Source organism: Phocoena phocoena, chromosome 1, assembly GCF_963924675.1.
Source record: "Phocoena phocoena chromosome 1, mPhoPho1.1, whole genome shotgun sequence".
Taxonomy (NCBI): Eukaryota; Metazoa; Chordata; class Mammalia; order Artiodactyla; family Phocoenidae; genus Phocoena; species Phocoena phocoena.
Window position 1 is genome coordinate 82948641 of NC_089219.1, and position 20900 is coordinate 82969540.

At 38.7% G+C, this 20900-nt stretch overlaps 1 protein-coding gene across 1 annotated transcript; it reads right to left on the reverse strand.

Moving 5' to 3' along the window:
• Positions 1 to 1415: 1415 nt before the first annotated feature.
• DNTTIP2 (deoxynucleotidyltransferase terminal interacting protein 2) lies at positions 1416 to 14258 on the reverse strand. Its single transcript, XM_065881829.1, has 7 exons — positions 14167 to 14258; positions 11631 to 13267; positions 9926 to 10064; positions 7005 to 7100; positions 5782 to 5946; positions 3725 to 3834; positions 1416 to 1701 (listed from the first exon to the last, which is right to left on the reverse strand). Exons 1-7 carry the CDS (start codon positions 14236 to 14238, stop codon positions 1608 to 1610), a joined length of 2313 nt encoding a protein of 770 aa, XP_065737901.1. The 5' UTR covers positions 14239 to 14258; the 3' UTR covers positions 1416 to 1607.
• Positions 14259 to 20900: the final 6642 nt, after the last annotated feature.

Sequence of the window (20900 nt, forward strand, 5' to 3'; positions counted from 1 at the left end):
TTGTCATAACTGCAGTTCTGAAGTATCAAATAATTCAACCTATTCTAGCATTCACGTCAGAAACCAGCATGAAAGTCATGAATAAAGTTGACACACACCTTGAGCCTGAGAAAAAACTGCGTAAGTCCTCAACTGCGCCGAGAAACACCATACAAAAGGACTGACAGCTTTGACTGTTCTTATAGCATAGTAGCATGAGCTGAAGAAACGTTCTACTAACAATGTCTCCTTCTGGAAGAATGTGTAACGGGTAAATTATTTCTTGTTTTTATATTTAATTCTCTCATAGCAGGTCCTTATTTTACCCAGAAGGCAAAACTTAATATTCTTGGAATAAAAGCTTTTCTATAAGAGAACAGATAGAGATGTTTCACTAACTCCACCTATGAATGTTGTTGTTTTACTACTAGGCTGCTTATGATCCCAAGCAGTAAACACAAAATAGGAGATTTCTTATTTACTGAAATCCCAAGAAAGCAGTATGCTACAAAACAGATGTCCCGTGAATAACGACATGAAGGAAGCAATAACCCACCAGGAAGCATGAACAGAAATGGCCAACACTTCTTGGGTGTCGTGAGTTGCTTTAGCCAGGATGCATATTTCTGCCACTGGAGATAAGATAGGCTGGGCCACTTTACCTCCTGGCCAAATTAAAATTATATTAATACTATTTCACTGGAACACAATATTGAATCTGGAGAAAATCTATCTTTCCTCCTGTTTCAGTTGCTAAAGAAGGAAAATAGCTCTCCTGCTTCTACCTTTAACCCAGACTTCCCAAGTAGTCTATTTTTTAAGTCCTTTTTATAGCTTCATTTAGTTCTTTGGTCATATACTAACATACACATGCTCCAAGAACACTTTTTTATTTTTCTTTTGGCGGTACGCGGGCCTCTCACTGTTGTGGCCTCTCCCGTTGCAGAGCACAAGCTCCAGACGCGCAGGCTCAGCGGCCATGGCTCACGGGCCCAGCCGCTCCGCGGCATGTGGGATCTTCCCAGATCAGGGCACGAACCCATGTCCCCTGCATAGGCAGGCAGACTCTCAACCACTGTGCCACCAGGGAAGCCCCAAGAACACTTTTAACATTTCTTTGGTTTCAACTGTGACTGTCACACTGGCAACAAGATCTCTGTATCCCAGCTTCACCAATTTTCTGGACTTGAATGTGCAACTGACAAAAGGGCACCATCTCCCCCCTACACACACCTCTCTACATAATAATTACAATATTGCTCACGTATGTTTGATCATATTACTTTAAAATTTTTGCATGTTAGCAAACTTTATATTTTTTAAATGTTTTAAATTTTCTTTAAATAACCAAATGTTGAAAACTTTACAAAAATGTTAAATGACTGAGGTTACTTTCCTTTTTTTCCTCCTCAAAGGGTCTAAGCATGAGTGGATCCTTTGTAGACACCCCTATTTTTATCCCAAGGGGCATGTGATTAATCCTCTCTAAAATCAACTTTTTCCAAAGAGAAATCCCTATATATAAATAGGGCCAGGCTATGTTAATTTGTTTGATGGTTGTGTCAGTTTTCAAAATATCTTTAGTAATAAAGGGGAGATGTAAAATTTTGTGATTTGCTTGGTGAATCTTAATTGCGAAACTTCTTCTTCTTTCGAAACTTCTTTCCTGCTGCATTTGCTGCCTTTTCAGCCATAATCTCTGAGTACTTCCTTCGGTTATATCTAAAAAGAAAAACCAAACCTTTAAGTTCTAAAGTATGACACACCAAACATTAGAAGTTAATGTAACCTTTTGGTGGGAGAGGGGGGTGGCGGCGGGGAGGCACTTCTAAATTTCATGGTTTTTTTTTTTTGTATTTTCACTATCTATTCATCACATCTGCACTAAGTTCCACCATGTGTAAGAAGCCATACTAGGTGTTGCGGACAGAGCAGTGAACCAGCCAGCCATAGTAGTCCCTACCCTCAGAGCTTGCAGTCTAGTAAGAAAAAAACGGCAACGGTACAGGAAGACTTTTGAAAACTTTCAGCCATTGGAGACCCATGCTGTAATTTCTAAGACTGCCATCATGAAGATTACAAAATATAGGTCAATTTTAAGTAAGCAAAGACTCAATCACCTTGTACCACACACCTCTGTGGGGAAGGAAACAGACATGCTTGAGAGATAGGAAAATGGGAGGGACTCTGACAGTTTGAACATGGGACTGAAGGGAGAAGAGGTATTAGGACTTGGCCCTAATGGACAGAGGGTGATGCCGTTTGGTCATGAGATACAGAACACTGGGAGAGGACCAGAATGTACAGGGAGGATGAGGTCAGTAGACCTCAAGTTAGCTCTTAGAGGGGCCTGTGAGATGCCCATTAGATATTCCTGAGGCAGTAGCTGGTTATGGGCTCTGGACTCAGGAGAGATCTAGACTAGAAATACACATTTGAAAGTCAACAGTATATAGATTAATACAACTCTGTGGGGATGAGATTTCCAAAGAGAGAGAAGTGAGAAAAGAGCATTGCTTGTTTCTAAAAATTTCACCATAAACCAGACTCATTAAATAGCTTACGTAACACTCAAGTTAAACTTGTTTTCCATGTCTATATATTACACCAGTTTAAAAAACCTTGAAAAACATTTTCACTTTTGCTACTAAACGAATCTAGAAGTCTGGCAGAGGTTTCTATATGAGGTATGCTTTTAAATCTATACTATACACATACCTACTTCAAGGATATTTAAACATACTCAAATTGCCCCCATCTCAGGAAAAAAAAAATCCAACTCCATCCACTAGCTGTGACTCTCTCATCTTGCTCACAACCAAACTTCTTCAAAGATTTCTCCCGTATTTCTTCAGTTCACTCTCAAGTACCTTACAGTCTGCTTTCCTCCCCATCACTCCCCTGAAAACTCCTTCTGCCAAGGTTACTGTGACCTCCATGTACTAAATCCAAAGATTTTAGTTCTTACCTCAACTGAGCTCTCAGCAGCACTTATTACTGTTAGCCACTCCCTCCAGCTTATACCTGCCCGTAACTTGACTTGACTTCCCCCCCACCAATTTATTTATTTATTTGGCTGCGTTGGGTCTTCGTTGCTGCGCGCAGGCTTTCTCTAGTTGTGGAGAGCGGGGGCTGCTCTTCGTTGTGGTGTATGGGCTTCAGTAGTTGTGCCATGCGTAGTAGTTGTGGTGCACAGGCTTAGTTGCTCCGTGGCATGTGGGATCTTCCCAGACCAGGGATCGAACCCGTGTCCCCTGCACTGGCAGGCGGATTCTTAAGCACTGCGCCACCAGGGAAGTCCCTTTCCTTGACTTCTATGACACTGTGCTCTCCTGGTTTTCTTCATGCCTCCCTGGCTATTCTTTCCCAGTCTCCTTTGTGGGCTCATTCTCCTCTAGTCAGCCAAATACTTTCACGCTTCCCTCTAAAGCAGTGGTTCTAAGTTGGGAATGCTTATGCCCCACAGGGGCCACTTGAAACTGCTTGAAGACATTTTTGAGTGTCATGAATTGGGGGGGAGGGGAGTGCACTACTGGCATCTAGTGGATAGACACCAGGGAGGCTGTTAAAGATCCTACAATGTACAGGACAGTCCCCCCTAATAATTATTCCATCCAAAAAATATAATAGTGCTGCTGTTGAGAAACTCTGTGCTAAAGCATTTAAAAATTGTCTTGAATTTAAAGTTTATGCATATTCTAAGGGAAAGCACACATATTATAAAGTGAAACATAAATTCCTTTACCTTCTGAACTCAGAATCGGCCAGCAGTTCCTCCACAATAGTTCTCTTCCTTTGTTTCCTGGGAACTCGTGAATGGTAGAAGTCAGCTGGATTGTCAACAATGGTTCCAATCTATGAATGATTGATTGAAATAAGTCATGCAATACCTGAAGGCCAAGTATCTTTCATATCTCAGGGTAGCTAGCTCTAACAAAGTATATTTATAGAAAGTAACGGAAAACACAGCTTACAATTTACCAATATTAAAATTAGTTTTGCCGTTTCTTAAAGAAAAAAATCACTTATTCAATCTGCACTGGGTCCTACTAATGACATTTCTTCATTAGAGTTTACAGTAAAACCAAAATTCCTTTTATATAAGTGCTAGCCAGTAAATTCTTGATGAATAGTCTAAATAGAGGAGGAAAAGTGGGACAGATAGTCTTTTGTTTTAGTTTTCCAATTTAACGAAATTGATACATACATTCTACTATATACCTATTTGATCTCCTAGGTTATCATAATTGCTGCCAACTTAGAACCTTCTTACTGACCACTCTGCATCTGTTCGTACGTTCAACCAAGTAAAATTTACAATGTCTACTATGTGCCAGGCACTGTGCTAGGTGTTAGGGAAACAAAGACAAAGGATATCTGGTGCCTGCCAGTGAGGGGGCCAGAGTCTTTTTAAAAAATTTTATTTATTTAATTTTAAAATAATTTTTTAAATTAATTTTTTTTGGCTGCATTGGGTCTTCGTTGCTGCTTGTGGGCTTTCTCTAGTTGTGGCGAGCGGGGACTACTCTTCGTTGCAGCGCACAGGCTTCTCACTGCAGTGGCTTCTCTTGTTGCAGAGCACAGGCTTTAGGTGCGTGGGCTTCAGTAGTTGTGGCTCGTGGGCTCTATAGCACAGGCTCAGTAGTTGTGGCGCACAGGCTGAGTTGCTCCGTGGCATGTGGGATTTTCCCAGCCCAGGGCTTAAACCCATGTCCCCTGCACTGGCAGGCGGATTCTTAACCACTGCACCACCAGGGAAGCCCCCAGAGTCTCAAGGAAGATCCAAAGGTACGCAAATAAAAAATTAAAGCATAACCTAATATTATGCTGAACAAAACACTCTAGATGCTCTGAAAACTAAATGGCGAATTCTACCGAATGGAGGTAAAGAAGGCTTTACAAAGGATGACATTTTAGCTTGGATTTGTATGGGTAAAATTTCACCAAGCAAACATGGCAGAGCCAAACACTTGTAAAGTCAGAATGACTAGACCAGTCTGTGCATATCCTGAGAAGACTGAGTAGCTGAGTGTGTTGGAGCTTAAGAGGAGACTATGTGACCAAAAAAGGGGTAGTGAGCTGGTTTGGGTGCACATGGTGAAGGGCTACATTAAAGGGTATAGATATAAACTCTATCCTATAGGTTATAAGAATCACTGAAGGTACCATTGAATATCTTGATTATCATTGAGCAGAGGTGTGTCATAAAACAGATTGCTATTTTTTAAAGGAAAGATGACTGCCTACAATGTAGAGGATGGACCAAAAGGGAGAGCAGACCTGGAGGCAAAGGACTATTACAGTAATCCATGAGTGACAAGAAAGGTAGCCAAGAAGAACGAAATGAACTTGAGAGCTACCAGAGGGTGAATCAATTGGACTTTCATCTGAAAACACTTTGGAAACCAACTTTTAACTTGTTTTCTGAATAAAGAACCTTGAAAAAAAGAAGAGTTTGGTGTACATGAGTCCCTCTTTCCTGCCCCATCCTGCAAGGAGTCTTGCTCTTAGGCTAATAATACTCATATATGGTACACCCATCTTGTAAGTTTCATAATTTTTAGAGAAGAAATTATGAAAAGCTAGTTACCGTTTGGAAACCTAGTTACCATCTGGAACACCATCTTTCTATATGGAAAGCCATTACAAGCTGGTGGCTGTCTGAACTGGGTTCTGGCCATTATTATACGGCCCAAGCAGATGTGCTCTGTAAATATTCATTTAAGAGTAAACAAATCACTATAGTGCTTTCCAAACTAAAATCCTCAGAACATCACTACCATTATTCTGTTTGCTTCATACCTGGAAGTACTTGGGGAAGCCATCTCTATCATTTTTCTTGTAAAACCTTTTTGGGTCCATGCTAGCTCTCATCTTCAGTGCTTTGAGATCATTTTTCAGTTCATCTGTCAGTTCTGGAGCTTTCATACCAAACCAGCCATCACCTGCTGTTTTTTGTCGCTCTTGCTGAAATTCAAATTTCAGAAACAATTAGAAAATTCTAATTTTAATAAGCAGTGTATAAACTGTACCTCACTCCCCCTAAAATTATAAAGAAAATTTCATGAAAAACAAATAAGGTTACTTTACAGGAATGTATATATTAGTCTCCAGATTCACCTTTCATAAAATGATTAGATCACAAAAAGTGATTTCTCTGATAAATTAGGCACAGCACTGTCAGTTTCTTAAATGAGGGCTCCTTAAAATTTACTTTGTATCTTAGTAAGAACTGCTGACTTGTTGGGAGAGTAACCCATAGCTTCAATTTTTATTGTCTAGAATACCCTACACAAGATGTAATGTATAAAAAACATTTTTACTTCTGAAGCTTTTATGTAAACATTAACACTTTTACTGAGTCACCGAGTTGTCTCAGAAAGTTACTCACTCCAGCAAGTCCAGAAATTTCTATTATTTCTAAAATTCAAAAACTTTCTATTTTTTGAAAACTCCTAGCAAGTTATTTGCTTAATTTCATTTTTTGTTCATTCACCCAACAAATATTGGAGTGTTTACCATGTGCCAGGGTGCTCTGGTCATATTAGTGACATTACTGGAGCACCATCCTCAAATTTCCTCTTAAGCTCTCTCAATAATTTCTTTATCCTTATTAGGTGAAATGGAAGTAGTCCCCTGTATTTTACTAAACAAAATACCTTCTATGCTTTCAGTTGGCAGACTAAATAGGCCAGTGTTTTGAATGGTTACATTCAGTTCCCTATAAAAGCCCACAACAGAGCTCCCAGCCTTCTGTGAACAGTATCTATAAGCCAAGAGGTGTGGTGTGGACAGTGACCTCATATGCTGGCTGCCACTGTTTTTAAGGATGGTAAAAAAGAGCTTTCACTTTGTGAAAATATATATGAAACGTTGTTTATGGAACCATATTTTACGGGCTCTTAGATATCTGTAACAATTTTCTTTGGAAACGTATATATTTTAATTGTACAGCCATGTTAGATAAACTGAACATATATAGTCAAACACATTAAACATTCTAAATAATGAGTCACCGTACTCACTCTGCGTTTTTTCTGAAGTTTATACTTTGATTCACTATATGGTGGGACACAGTAGTTTTTTTCAAAATCAGGAGTAATGACTGCTTTCTGCAAAAGCTGCAAAAATATTAAACTGTTTTTAAAATGTCAGAATGTAATTATTGTTTCACCATTATTGCCTTATAAAGGAAACCTCTCCCATACTGAAGACTACTCCAGATATATTAACCTTCTATATGGACAAACATACTACTGCAAAGTTGCTCTTGTCCTTAAATTTGTAAATTATATCAAAATAAAAATGCTTTAGAAGACAAACTGAAGGGTTTAGGCAATCTATAAAATCAATATTCATCTCAAATTTCTTTTTCTAATCTGAATCTGCACACACCGGATATACGTTAATGTGTCCACTTGCATTTCATTGGTTTGCAACCAGCCACCTGTACCAACCAACTGGAAACGGAAGACAATAGGAACAATGCCGTAGAGTTCTTGAACTCCCTGGAAAAAAACCTGACTAGGCTTTAATAAGTTCTTCGATGCTGGTAAAACAGCTTTCTGTGATCTGAGGAGACCAGCTAGACTACTGATAAGAAACAGCAGTATAGATTTGGATTAAACAACATATGCTTTTTATGGTATACCAATGAAATTATGCCATCGAGCAAATCTGCTTTTGGCAACCCAACAATATATCAAAGATGCTCTTTCAATGTCAATTCATACAAAGATCAACTTCATTCTTTTTAACAGCTGTTATGCATAATTTTTCTTCTTGATATTTAGTTTAGTAAGTCTCCATTACATTTTCCATGAAACACTGTAAACACCATCTCTGCACACTTGTGATTATTTCTGTAAAACAGATTCCAAAATGTGTCATTTAAATTTTGATAGGGACTACTAAATTGCCTTGCATCCAAGTAGTATAAACACCTACCAAGAGTTAATCAGTACCATTTTCTTTACATAGCCAACACAGGAGATTATCCTTTTGTGTTTTGTCAGTGGTACTTCATGAATGTTTCCATTTGCTGTTGATCAACTTTTTGTGTATTTATTAGCTATGTATTGTAATATAAGTCTTCTTCTGTGGTATGCCTGTATTTTGGGGGGGGTTATTTTTCATTTTTATACAGGGTTGTGTTCTTATTAATTTGTAGAAATGTATTTTGTATCTTGGTATTAACCTGTGGTCTTTTACTTGTCTTTAAGGTGTTTTTATTTGCCCAAGTTTTAAAATTTTAAGTAGTCAGATCTGTTAATCTTTTCCTAAAGAAAGATTCTGCATTTGTTGTTACTTGCCTAGGGTGATTAAATACTGTCTTAATACTGTGTATGTGACTGAAAGGAACCTGAGGGCTATTAGTCATTTCCCCAGCTAAAGACAGCTGCTCCTTAACCCTCAAAACAGTTCACAGGAATACAGCAAATATTAATTTGGTCAATAACATTTGAAATTATCAATTTAGAAGTCAATTATCAATTCAGAAATCCTCAATTCAGGTTCAGGACTAGAAGTTGCTGGGTAGCACAGTAGCAGTCTAGACTTTCCTATCAGAGAAGAGAGCATGACATTTATTTAATAGATTATTAAGAGCTGGTTGTGTGTCAAGTACTATAGTAGGGTTTAGACTGGTTCTCAACTGAGAGCAACTGGCAATATCTGAAGACATTTTGAGGTGGGGGGACGGTGCACTGGTAGAGATGGATGCTACTGGCACCTATGGGGTAGTGGCCAGGGATGCTGCTAAAAAATATCCTACAAGGCACAGGACATTTTCCCACAACAAAGAATTATCCAGTCCAGGAATAAAAGACAGTAAAAAAAAAACAATGAATACCACATGATCAATAATCACTTAGATCTATACTGGGTGTTGCAGAAGCAGGGAGGAGGTAGGGGGAAGGACTAGGGTCAAAGAATGCTTCCTAAAGGTTGTGATTTATAATCTCTGCATTGGCCTGGGAAGGACCAGGGTGTGTTCAGGGAACTATAGGAATTTTCAATGGTAAGAACACAGCAGGTGGACAGTCAGAGCTAGAGGAACAGAGGCACCTTGAATGCTCTGAGGAACTACTACAGGACTTAAACAGAATATCATGGTCAGATTTGTATTTTTAGAAAAAGAAATCTAGCAAGACCATGGAGGATGGCTTGAAGAGTAAGGAGGCCACTACAATAGCCTAGATGAAAAACACAACAGATGTCACTAGTCAGTGACAGTGGGGTGGAAAGGAGGGGGCAGAGTAGAAAGTATGTAACAAGCACCGTCCCCCAGGCTTAGTTGTTGAGTACAAAAGGGAAACAGATTTTCCTTTGCAAAAGGAGGAACTGGTTTAGGTAGGGAAGAGAAGGGCAATTAGTGAAGTCAAGTGCCTGAGCACATCTGAATGAACAAACAACAGGCACCTGGATTTAAAGACCTGGGTAGGCTGCAAGGCTAGAAAATACTGATACTAAAGATTTGTAAGTCATTCAAGGTGACAGCTGAAACTGAGGGTTTGGATGAGGTTACCTAACCTGTAATTTCTTTCTGAAAATATATGTACAATTTTATGTCTATGCGCACATGTGCTTTTTTTCTTGGTGGGGTTAGTGGGCACTCGCAGCTTTCAGATTTTCAACACAGTCCAAAGCAGTTAAGAACTAAAAGTATAGCAAGAAAAGAAAAAACACAACCCTTGGGATCATAACTGGTGATTGCAAGAAGAGTAACACTGATCCTATATCACTCTAGTTTTCAAGCCTCATCTTCTATAGCTGGGACTTTATAATAAAAAAGAAGAAATGATTGTCCTGGAAAGAGGGAAAAAAGAAGCACAGTAGGCTAATGTGGTTGCACTGTAGGAAAATTAGTCTCTTACCAAGGACTAATCATTTCTAGAAGTGACTGGTTAGTTCTATGAAAACCAATGGGATGCTTTGTGCAACTTACCTCATTTTTCTTTTTCTCCTTGATCTGTGTTAGGGTTCTCTTGTTCAACTGTAGCTTGTCTGCATTGACATTAATATACAAACCACCCAGCTGCTTAATACTCAGACCAGGATCTATGCTGCTGCTAGTCAACTTCAGACTGAAAGAGAAATGATCACTTTTAAGTGATTAAGAAATGATCTTTAGATCATTTAGTAATTCAAAATGGAAACAATTGAGACTGTATTTTTATTTAGAAGAAAATTATGGGATGAATAATGAATTAAGCCTTTTGGAAGCACCTCAAAATTTATTCCCTAGTTTCTCTTAGAAGAGGATTAAGGCCATATTACATGACAACAGACTTCATAAAGGGATTTTATAAAGAAAGAATTACAGAAAAGAGGAGGAAATACATCTGGCAATTTGCTCAACTTCACGTATACGTAGTAAGTTAATATACGTCCACATACTTCCATCTCCAAAGCCAGTGAGAAAGACAGGGTCTTCTACTCCGAACTTCTAAGTTATCCAAATTTGGAAAGTTTTTCTGGGTAATTTAAGGGCATTTAGTAGTGCCTCTAAATCAGTGAGTTTTAAACAATGAGCATTCGTACTTTCCACTGGAGCTTTAAAAAAAATATAACTGTCAAACCCTGGATCCACCAAATCAATCTTCTGCAGTTGGCTTGGGCTCCTGCTATATTTATGTAATAAAAATTTCTACTTTATATTACTGAAGAGTCCTTTTTATAAACAAGTACACTTGGACTTACAGTCAGTTTCTTTCCTAATTATTCATATAAACTGAGCAGTTGAAAGTTTTGATAATCAACCTCTACTGGAAAGTGAAATCATTCAATTGTAGTGCCTTGGCAGTGATTCTCAACCCTGAGTGTACATTACAATTATCCTGGGGAGGAGGTGTGGCTTTTAAAAAATAAGTACACCTGAGACTAGCCTCAGCGAGTTCACTGGTTTACAGTGAAGACTAGGCATGTTAATGGATAGTTCCTTACCAAGGATACCTGTATTTCCAGTGGATACACTGCCACCAAGGGCCTGTGCCTAGGAAAAACAAATTTGAAAAACAAACAAAAAAGAAACTAAAGAAATAGCCCCCAAAGAGTGCTTTTCAATGGGTGGTAGATGGGATTATAGGTTATTGTTTCCCTCTATTTTTCAATTTCTCTACAATCAACATGTAGAAAAAGCCAAGTTACCTCCCTTCCCTTTTATATGTTGCTCTTAATAATCGTGCAAGAAAACCTTAACAGATGATTTTTTTTTTTTTTTCTTTTTGTGGTATGGGGCCCTCTCACTGTTGTGGCCTCTCCCGTTGCGGAGCACAGGCTCCAGAGGCTCAGGCTCAGCGGCCATGGCTCACGGGCCCAGCCGCTCCGCGGCATGTGGGATCTTCCCGGAGCGGGGCACGAACCCGCGTCCCCCACATCGGCAGGCGGACTCTCAACCACTGCGCCACCAGGGAAGCCCCAGATGATTTTTAATGTACCATGAAACAGAGTACTTTTAGCTCTCATTGGTGGGAAAAATATGACTAACAAAGATACCCACATAAACAAGGGAAATGCTGGATAAAAAAGCTCTTCCATAAAGAACCCAAAGTAATAATTTTTTCAATTTCTATGACTAATATTTTTAGGGTAAATTAGCCACTTCAAACATGTATCAAAAACTTACTTTAAAAAATAAAGATAAAACTTACAGTTTAGATTTTGTGCTATTTAGTAAGTTGTCTTCATCACTAAACTCATTATCTTTACTTCTGTCACTGTCTGATGGTTCTTCTTCACTTTCTTCCTCCTCCTCCTCTTCTTCCTCAGTGGCAACCTCACTTGCCTTGTCTTCTTCATCCAAGCAAAAATTTTTATCAGCACTCAATCGAGGAGTTGTGTCAATTACAAACAATGCATTGTCAGGTGATGTATTTTCTGAGTCTCCATTTAATGACTCTTTTTGACCACTATTTTCAATGAAACACACAGTGTCCTCTTCATTCTCACTGTTTTCAGACTGCTGGCTTTCATCACTGCTGAGAACTAATAAAACAGAATCATCTTTATCCTGAGATGTGCTGGGCTCAACTTCACACAGTTTGGTATCACACTCAAAATCTACATCCCTTTCTTTGCTCCTGTCTTCACCAACACCTATAACTGTGCACTCTTCTTCTTCATCAGTATCACCACCATCACCAAGTTCTATCCAGTCACTTGTTTTTATGCTGCTGTTTCTCTCTTCATTCCATCTGTCCACTTCCACAACTGCAAATGTTTGAGCTAACGATTTCATTACAGCCTCACAGTTCAGGTTTGAGGATGCTGAGGTGGTTTTGTTACTTTCAGGGGTTGAATGCCTTTGCGAAACTAACTGCTGAAGGCTAGTGTCCTGAAGTTCAGAAAGACTCTTCAACTGAGAATTTTTCTCATTAATTTCTTTTCCCGCATCTATTATTCCTTTGGCTTCTTCCTCTAAGCTCTTACAATTCTGCTTTGTTATTTCTTTGAGAGGTGAAACGTTGTCTTCTTTTTCCTCTCTTATATTAAAACTTTGGTGTTTTTGCACTATTAGTTTTTTTCCTGAATTTCCAAAGGAGTCATTATCAGGGTCATCGTAAGTTTCATTATTAGATATATTTGGCTTATTTATCTGAGAAAGCAATCCTGCTAGTAAACGAGAAGTTCGTCTGGTATCTGAATCCTCTAAATTCACAGGTGTATTTATGATTTGCTTTTCATTTCCTGGTACAATCTTAGTATCATTCTCCTCAGTTTGTGCCTGTAATTTCCTTTGCATACTCCTTGTTGTTCTCCTAGTTGCAATTCCAGAAAATGAAGAAATGTCTGAGCATGATGACTCAGCATCAGAATTAGCTTCCACATGGGATTCTTGGTTTGGATCGGTTCGGGATTTAGCCTTACTCCTCCTGGTTCTTGTTATTTCTGTGGGATGCACAATTCTAGAAATACCTGAAATATGTGATTCTGCTTCAGAGACTTCTTCTTCAGTATGAGACTCACTTACTTGAGTTATTTTCAGCTTTTTCCTTACATTGGAAACTGGGGTGCCTGCAACTAAGATCTGCCTTCTCCTAGTTACTCTTAAAATGGGATCCTGGGCCTCAGACACAGAAGAACAGTTTGACTCTGCTTCAGAGATCTCTCCATCAGTAGAAGGTTTGTTCATTCCTGGTAATGAACCTGTAGTTCCGCTCTTCCTCTTCCTGGTTTTAGGAGCTGGACTTTGTTCCCTACTGGTCTGTGACTCAGCAATACTTGGGTCATCAGATGGAGATTCCTTCCAGCCTTTTGGATGTGTGTGAATTCTTGAGGCAGCAGAATTCTACAAGCCAGTGAAAATACACTGTGATTTAGGTAGGGATGGGACAAGAGCAAAGTGAATGAGGCACTCCCCTCAGAAGCAAATTTTAAGAGGGCACTAAAAAACTCAGTAAACAAGATTAATGCAAAACAATAACAACAACCATCACCACCCACAATTAAAAAAAAAATCAATACTTAAATACTGGATCTGACTGCATTTGCAGGCCCTGCCTCACTAGCGTCACCTAAGTCCTGGATCTGACTTCAGGGAACAAAACAAATAATTGAAAAAGAAAATTTTCTCCACTCAAAGTCACATATGCTAGGTGGACCTACATTCCGACATAACATATAGGAAAAGACGAAAGATGGAATCGGTCGCGGTGCTTACGTTTTCATACCTAAGCGAATTAATGCTCCCTTCCCTTCATCGCAATACCAGAGGCAGCGGACGACTAACGCCACTGAATTACTAGCTGGCGTCACCACAGCCCTCCCCACGCCAGAAGGAGGTGCTGTCGGGGCACAGCCTGTCTTCCTACGTGAAAATGGTGCCTCCTCCATCCAATCCAGCTAATGAGGCTCACGCTTGGTGGCCGAAATTAATCCTCCTTAGCGCGGTGTTAGCAGTAAGATTAAAAGGCCTGAGCTGTGCATCGGCATTACGGAGCTGAACTACCGCAAAATAAGTTACCTAATCTCTCTATTCCCTGCCAAGCATTACGTTAAAAGACCCTAGTGAGGTCCGAGGAGGAAGCTACAGGCTTAGCGCGGAGCCTGGTACACAGCTGCGCGCTGCCAGTTCCGGCTTTTCTGCCGCTCCTCCCCAGGCTCCGCGGGACCCCAGCGCCACCCACCTCCCTGAGCACCGTTCTGCGAACCAGCGAGAAGAAATGAGGGAGCCTTGAGATCTCCTACCTTCTGCTGGGCGCTTTCAACTGACGTGGTTTGGATCCCGGCCTGAGGCCGCGCGGACCTAGTGACCACCATCCTCCAGGCTTGCAAGCCGCCGCGGCGGCCCCACCGCGCTCCGGAAGTGCGTCAGAGAAGCGCCACATTCGCGTTTTCCCGCGAGAATCCCGGAACTCGAGAACTCGTACCGCCTCCGCCCCTCCGACCTAGGCCGAGGCTGTCTCACCCCGGGAGCCGGAAGGAGACGGGTATTAGCGTTCACGGCAGTGCGGTAGAAGACCCAGCAGCCTTGTGTAAGGAGAGACCTTCCCGGCGTGGCCTAGGGCCCTCGTCCCCGTTACACACGAACGAATTGGAAAATAGCATCATCTGTGGGAATGTAAATTGATACAGCCACTATGGAGAACAGTATGGAGGTTCCTTAAAAAACTAAAAATAGAATTACCATATGACCCAGCAATCCCACTACTGAGCACATACCCAGAGAAAACCATAATTCAAAAAGACACATGCACCTCAGTGTTCATTGCAGCACTATTTACAATAGCCAGGTCATAGAAGCAATCTAAATGCCCATGGACAGACGAATGGATAAGGAAGATGTGGAACTATATACAATGGAATATTACTCAGCCATAGAAAGGAACGAAATTGGGTCATTTGTTGAGATGTGGATGGATCTAGAGACTGTCATACAGAGTGAAGTAAGTCAGAAAGAGAAAAACAAATATCGTACATTAATGCATATATGTGGAACCTAAAAAAATGGTACAGATGAACCGGTTTGCAGGGCAGAAATTGACAGATGTAGAGAACAAACGTATGGACACCACCGGGGGAAAGCAGCGGGGTGGTGGTGGTGGTGGTGGTGGTGGTAGTGGTAGTGGTGGTGGTGGTGGTGGTGGTGGTGATGGTGTGATGAATTGGGTGATTGGGATTGACATGTATACACTGATGTGTATAAAATGGATGACTAATAAGAACCTGCTGTATAAAAAGTAAAATTCAAAAAAAAAAGAAAAGAAAATAGCATCATCTGCTCTACTATGTCCACTCTCATTTGTTCAGCAGAGGTCTTAATGCAGCCATGGGTATGGCCGAAGGAGACGTTTGCATTATTTATAATACCTTAAAAAATCATATACTCTTGTATTACTTGTGAAGTTAAATATAAAATAAAATTTAAAGACGTAATTCGGGTAAAAGATGTATATGTTAAATGCCCAGGAATTCGGAGGCTAGTTAGGAAGCTATATAATTTAAAGGTGCAATGGTGAGTAGAAATTGGGAATAAGCAGAATAGAAGAAATGTTAAATTGTAAAGGAGAGAGATTTAAAAAAAAAGTTTTTGCAGTGAAAGGAAGAGAATGACTAGAATCAAGAGACACTTTGATTTTTCTTTTAGGATAAAGGGTGGAGAGCTAGGATATGTTTGAGGGTAATGGAAAGGGATTGAGGAAGTAAGTAAACAGTCGTTGGAGATGAGAATGAGCGCCTCATCAAATCTCCCTTACTTTAGAACAGAAAACCATTTTTTTTTCTTAAAGTCACAAAGTACAGAATTTTCAGTGGGCAAACTGCCATTCAGCTAAATAGCTCCTTTCATAGTTCCTCTTGCAGCCAGATACAGCTAGGTTTGGACTAATTACAGATCAGTTAAGTGTTGTGTAGTTCTCTAGGGACATCTTAAAAGAGAGGAGGTCCTCCTTGCCTTCTTTAACTTCATTTCACTCTGTGGAAAGTTGTGTTCCCTGGTTTTCAAGCAGCAATCTTGTGCCATGAAGATGAGGGCCATGCTTTAAGGATGGCAGAGCAGTAGCAAAGAAAAAAATTGAGTTTCTGACAAGTTGTGGAACTGCTGTATCAGTTCTAAATAGCCTAATTTTGGAGCTGTTTCACCTGAGAAAAACACCTCTTTTTAAACCAGTTATTTGGGGGTTTTCTGTGTTTTGCAGCAAGCCTAATCCCAACTAAAGAATGGAATTAAAAAATGGAGATGGAGGAATTAGCCACAAAAGAATGCTCCTTCCTTTGAGGCAAGAGGGAAGAGTTGATAATTGAAGCAGAGAGGAGACTATAAATGCAGGGAAATTAAAGGGGGAAGAAAAGGAGGGGATTTGAGGTAGATAACAATCTCTGTAAGAAGGTGATTCATCTGCTCAGAAGAATGAGAAAAGTTTAGATTGACTGTCATGGGGAATGTGGTAAGGAGCAAAAAGAAGTTTTAGTAGGGCCAAGTAGCAATGAGAGTAGGTAAGAGAAAGAACAGAAGATGGGCTAAATCTGAAGAGGATGTGGAGTGGTGTAGAGGAAGGAAGATGAAGCAACTGGAGGTGGGTGGTGGAGACAACAGCATCAATCATAGTAATAGTAGAGCACATACTGTATGCTGGGTACTAAGTGCTTTATATACATTAACTCATTTAATGTATATGACAACTTTAACATGAGCAAATGCATGAAAATAGAAATTAAGATCACAGGAGTGGGTGTAGAAAATTGGGAGAGTATAACACCAGTGTGTACTGTTCACTTACAAGCATGGCCCCTTTAAAATGAAACAAACCAAAAAACCACTCCCAAATATTTACAATCTAAAAAGTTCAAGAAACAAACATTAAATACTAAAATTAAAATGTTAGTACATATTCATAATATAAGAAGACTGAGCTGGTCTGCTGATCAGGGGCAAAACTGCAAAGTATTTTTTTTGTTTTATGCGAGCTTACCAGGTCTGCCATGTTTCTCTATCTCTACCTTCTTTACCTGCTTTCTTCTTTACCCAAAGTGGATTTGGGGAAAATACAGTATAAAAACACAGTAATTATTACACAGGCCCAAAGGGAAACTCTCCCATGACTGTCTATATTTTGCTAACTAAAACTCTTATAGGGTTGAATCTCTCTGGAATTTTAGGCATTAACCAAAAGATGAGCGTTTTAGTGCATAAGCCTTCTAAAAGTACATTTTGCATTATTACATAGAAAACATTACTTTTAAACTAAGTTTGACGGGTAAGATGGTCTCCAATGATCCTATCCTCTGGTCTTCATACCCTTGAGTATGGGCTTATAATGAAAAGTGACTTATAATGAAAAGAATGTAACAAAAGTGATGGGTGTCACTTTCAAGATTAGGTTACAAAAAAAGTTGGCTTGCATCTTGCGATTTCTCACTTGTTCATTCTGTGCTTGTTATGAGCTGCCCTATGGGGAGGGCCATGTGGCAAGGAAGTGAGGGAGGCCTCTGGCTAGAGAGGAACTGAGTCCAGCCAACAACCTCACGAGCGAGCTTGGAAGCAGACCAACCTCAATCAAGCGTACAGGAGAGACTGGAGTCCCAGATGACCCTGACTGCAACATTTTGAGAAGCCCTGAGGTACCCAGATGCAACAGATACTACAGTCAGTATTCATTTTGTCTGTTCTAAAAATTTCATGTAAAGGAAATTATGTATTTTCATGTCCAGCTTCTTTTACTCACTGTATTTCTGAGACTCATCCATGTTATTTTGTATACCAGTAGTTACTTTTTATTGCTGATTATACTTCAACTATCCATTCAACTGTTGATAAACATGTGGGTTGTTTCCAGTTTTCAGCTATTATGAAGAAAGTGCTATAAACATTCATATATGGCTATTTCAAATATATGATTTCTCTTGAGTAAACACCTAGAAGTGGAATTGCTGGGTCACATGGTACATGTACGTTTAAGTTTGTAAGAAATCCCAAGTGATTGTATCGATACCATTTTACAGTCCCAACAGCACTATGAGAGTTGCTTCCTCCACATCCTTGCTGCACTTGGTACTGACAGTTTTTTAAAATTTTAGCTATTTTAGTGATAGTTCATTGTGGTTTTAATTGGCATTTCCCTGATGACTAATGATGTTGAACATGTTGTATATTCTTATTGACTATTCGTGTCTTCTTTGGAGAAAAATATGCTCTAACGTTTTGCCTACTTTTTATTGGGTTGTCTTAAGCTGTAAGAGTTCTTTACACATTCCAGATACAAGATTCTTATCAGATATGTGATTTTCAAATATGTTATCCTATTTTATGGGTTGCCTTTTGACTTCCTCGATGGTGTTTCTGAAGTTTTTTAAAAATTTTATTTTATTGAAGTATAGTTGATTTACAGTGTTGTATTAATTTCTACTGCACAGCAAAGTGATTCAGTTATATATATAAATATATATATACATTCTTTTTCACATTCTTTTCCATTATGGTTTATCTTGGTGGTGTTTTTGAAGTGCAATTAAAAAAATTTGATTATGTCCAATTTATTTTTCATGAGAAATATTACAAGTATTTCATCCCAGTCTGTGGCTCACATTTTCACATTTTCAAAATACACTGTTTTCTTAAGTATATTTTGAAGAACAGAAGATTTTAATGTTGATTAAATCTGGCTATTGATATTTTCCTTTATGATTACTTTTTTGGTGTTATCAGAAAACTCAGAAGCCCGTTTTCATTTTCTTTCTTTATTCTAATTTCATACACATAAAAATGAATAGAATAATTCAAATGAAAAAAACGTGACCAGAGGGAAAAACAGATTATTTCTAGGGAAGAAAATCCAGGTTTTCATTTGCAAGAGTATAAATGCTGGAAATCAACAGAATGTTATCTTCAAGATGCTGAGGGCAAGTGTTTGGAAACTTAGAGTTCTATAATGTCAAATGATGATTTAAGACTGTTGATAAAATAAAGATATTTTCAGACAAACAAGACCTAGGAGGTTTACTGCCCAAAGACCTTCAGTGAAAGAATTACTAAGGATATACTTAAGAAAAAAGTAAATGTAAATGGAGTAGGGGGCAAGAATCAACAGTGAGCAAAGAACAGAGGAAACAGAACTGAGTCCAAATAAATAATGCTTATTGTAAAACATGAACCTTCTTAAAATAATGGACCAAAACACAGACCGAAATCTTGTATGACACTTTATACATTTATTCATTGCTGAGGGATACATATAAAGGTTTTGTTTGACTTTTCTGGTAGTGAAACCACATAAGCTATATCCTAATATATTTAGGGGATTGGGGCAAGTTTCTGTCTCTCTTTTATAAAATGTGACTTTTCAAACCTTACCTACTCTTGTCTCACTAGAAGCCATTCCTTTCTATCTGGCAAGAACAAGCTCTTGAAGAAAGTGTTTTCACAGGATTTCTGAAGTTTACATATAAACTGTTCATTATTCAATATCAGTGTATTTACAAACCAGGCATACCCCCACCCCATCTTACGATCCTACTCTGAGGCTAGTTCCTGCAGGGGAGCCTTTCTCGTCCTTATGCTGCTTCCCAGCAGTCCCATTCCTTCCACATGACCCCACTCCCTTTTCACTGCTTCTGTCATTAACAGATGCAGCCCTTTATTGCTCTTGTTCATGTACAGATCTCTCTCGCCCCCAAAATATACTTATCTGCTCCTTGAAGATAGGGCTGTTTTCATCTCTGTTTCTGTCTGCCAACACCTTGCACACTGCCTGGTACATAGCAAGAATTCAATACATCTTTGTTGAATGAATGTATGAATAACTTTATGGCTTGGTATTTCATTATTTTTCATAATTTATTTTCAAACCATACTCAGTTTGAGTTTAAATAGTTCAAAACCAATATAATGTTCCAAGATGCTTACAACTATTAAAACAACTCAATTAAAAAATATACAACTCACAATTTAAATTCATAAATAGGTAAAATTAAAAACTTATAATCATTTAATAATGCTTTATATTTTGCCTTCATTTTAGAGTACACTACTAAAGACACACAAAAGTAGAATTATCTAATTAAAACATTTTCCCCTCCTAAGTATATTTCTAACTCTGAAAACTATAAAAAAAATTATAGTACATATTTAAAAAAAATAAAACTGACATATCCTGCCACCAACTTTATGGGAAAATGGCAGGTACAAGTTCTGGTATGTTAGGAACTTTGAAAAACATAGATTTGGAATCGTAAGTTGGTATATTTGAGTATGAAAACACAAATGGACTAAATTCTCATTAAAACTTCAAATTTCTCTTAATGTACATTTGGCAGAAAGATGAATTGTCAGCCAATATACTATATATATATATATATATACACACAATATATATATCAACTGCTTACATTCCCAAATATTGAATCTGGGTGGAAAAGTTAGAAAGAAAATCTGCTCTAAAAAGAAACATAATTAAGACTTAGACCCTTATCACTGAAAATCAAGATCCTTATTTCAGTTACTACTTGGCTCTGGTAGGGAAGTCTGAATCATTCATTCAAAATAGAATAACTTCATTTTCCACTTCACACAGCTGTCTAAAATGATATTTCCCATGAATGGAAAAATTATGAGCTATTATTTGTGATTCAAGTTCTAGCACTGGCTATTCCTAAATTAATTCTCTATTACCATACTGGCACAATGTGGTCTTCATAATGTACACCGTGTGAACATATTTTGTAAGACACCTTGGTCCTTTTGTTGACTACGGTTTCTTAGACAAGAATTCAAAACAGACTCATCACAGAAAAAATTCCAAGTTACAGTACATTGTGTTAAAGTAAGGCTCCAGTGTATTTTGGACATGTAATAACAAGCTGAAGCTTCTTGTCATATTTACTGGAAAAAAACTTATACCTTGGGTCACTGGATACACATCTCCCCAGAAAACATATCTGGTATATACACTATTGTTAACTTAGCTTTCAGCTTTAAGCAATTATTT

Bases quoted from the DNA above. Each gene is read 5' to 3' on its own strand.
- DNTTIP2 (XM_065881829.1), bottom strand. From the start codon at position 14,238: ATGGTGGTCACTAGGTCCGCGCGGCCTCAGGCCGGGATCCAAACCACG. The intron at 10,065-11,630 runs GTAAGTTTTATC...TTTCTCTTTCAG, and splicing joins AATAGCACAAAATCTAAACT to TCTGAAGTTGACTAGCAGCA. The intron at 3,835-5,781 runs GTATGAAGCAAA...AATCATTCATAG, and splicing joins GCTTCCCCAAGTACTTCCAG to ATTGGAACCATTGTTGACAA.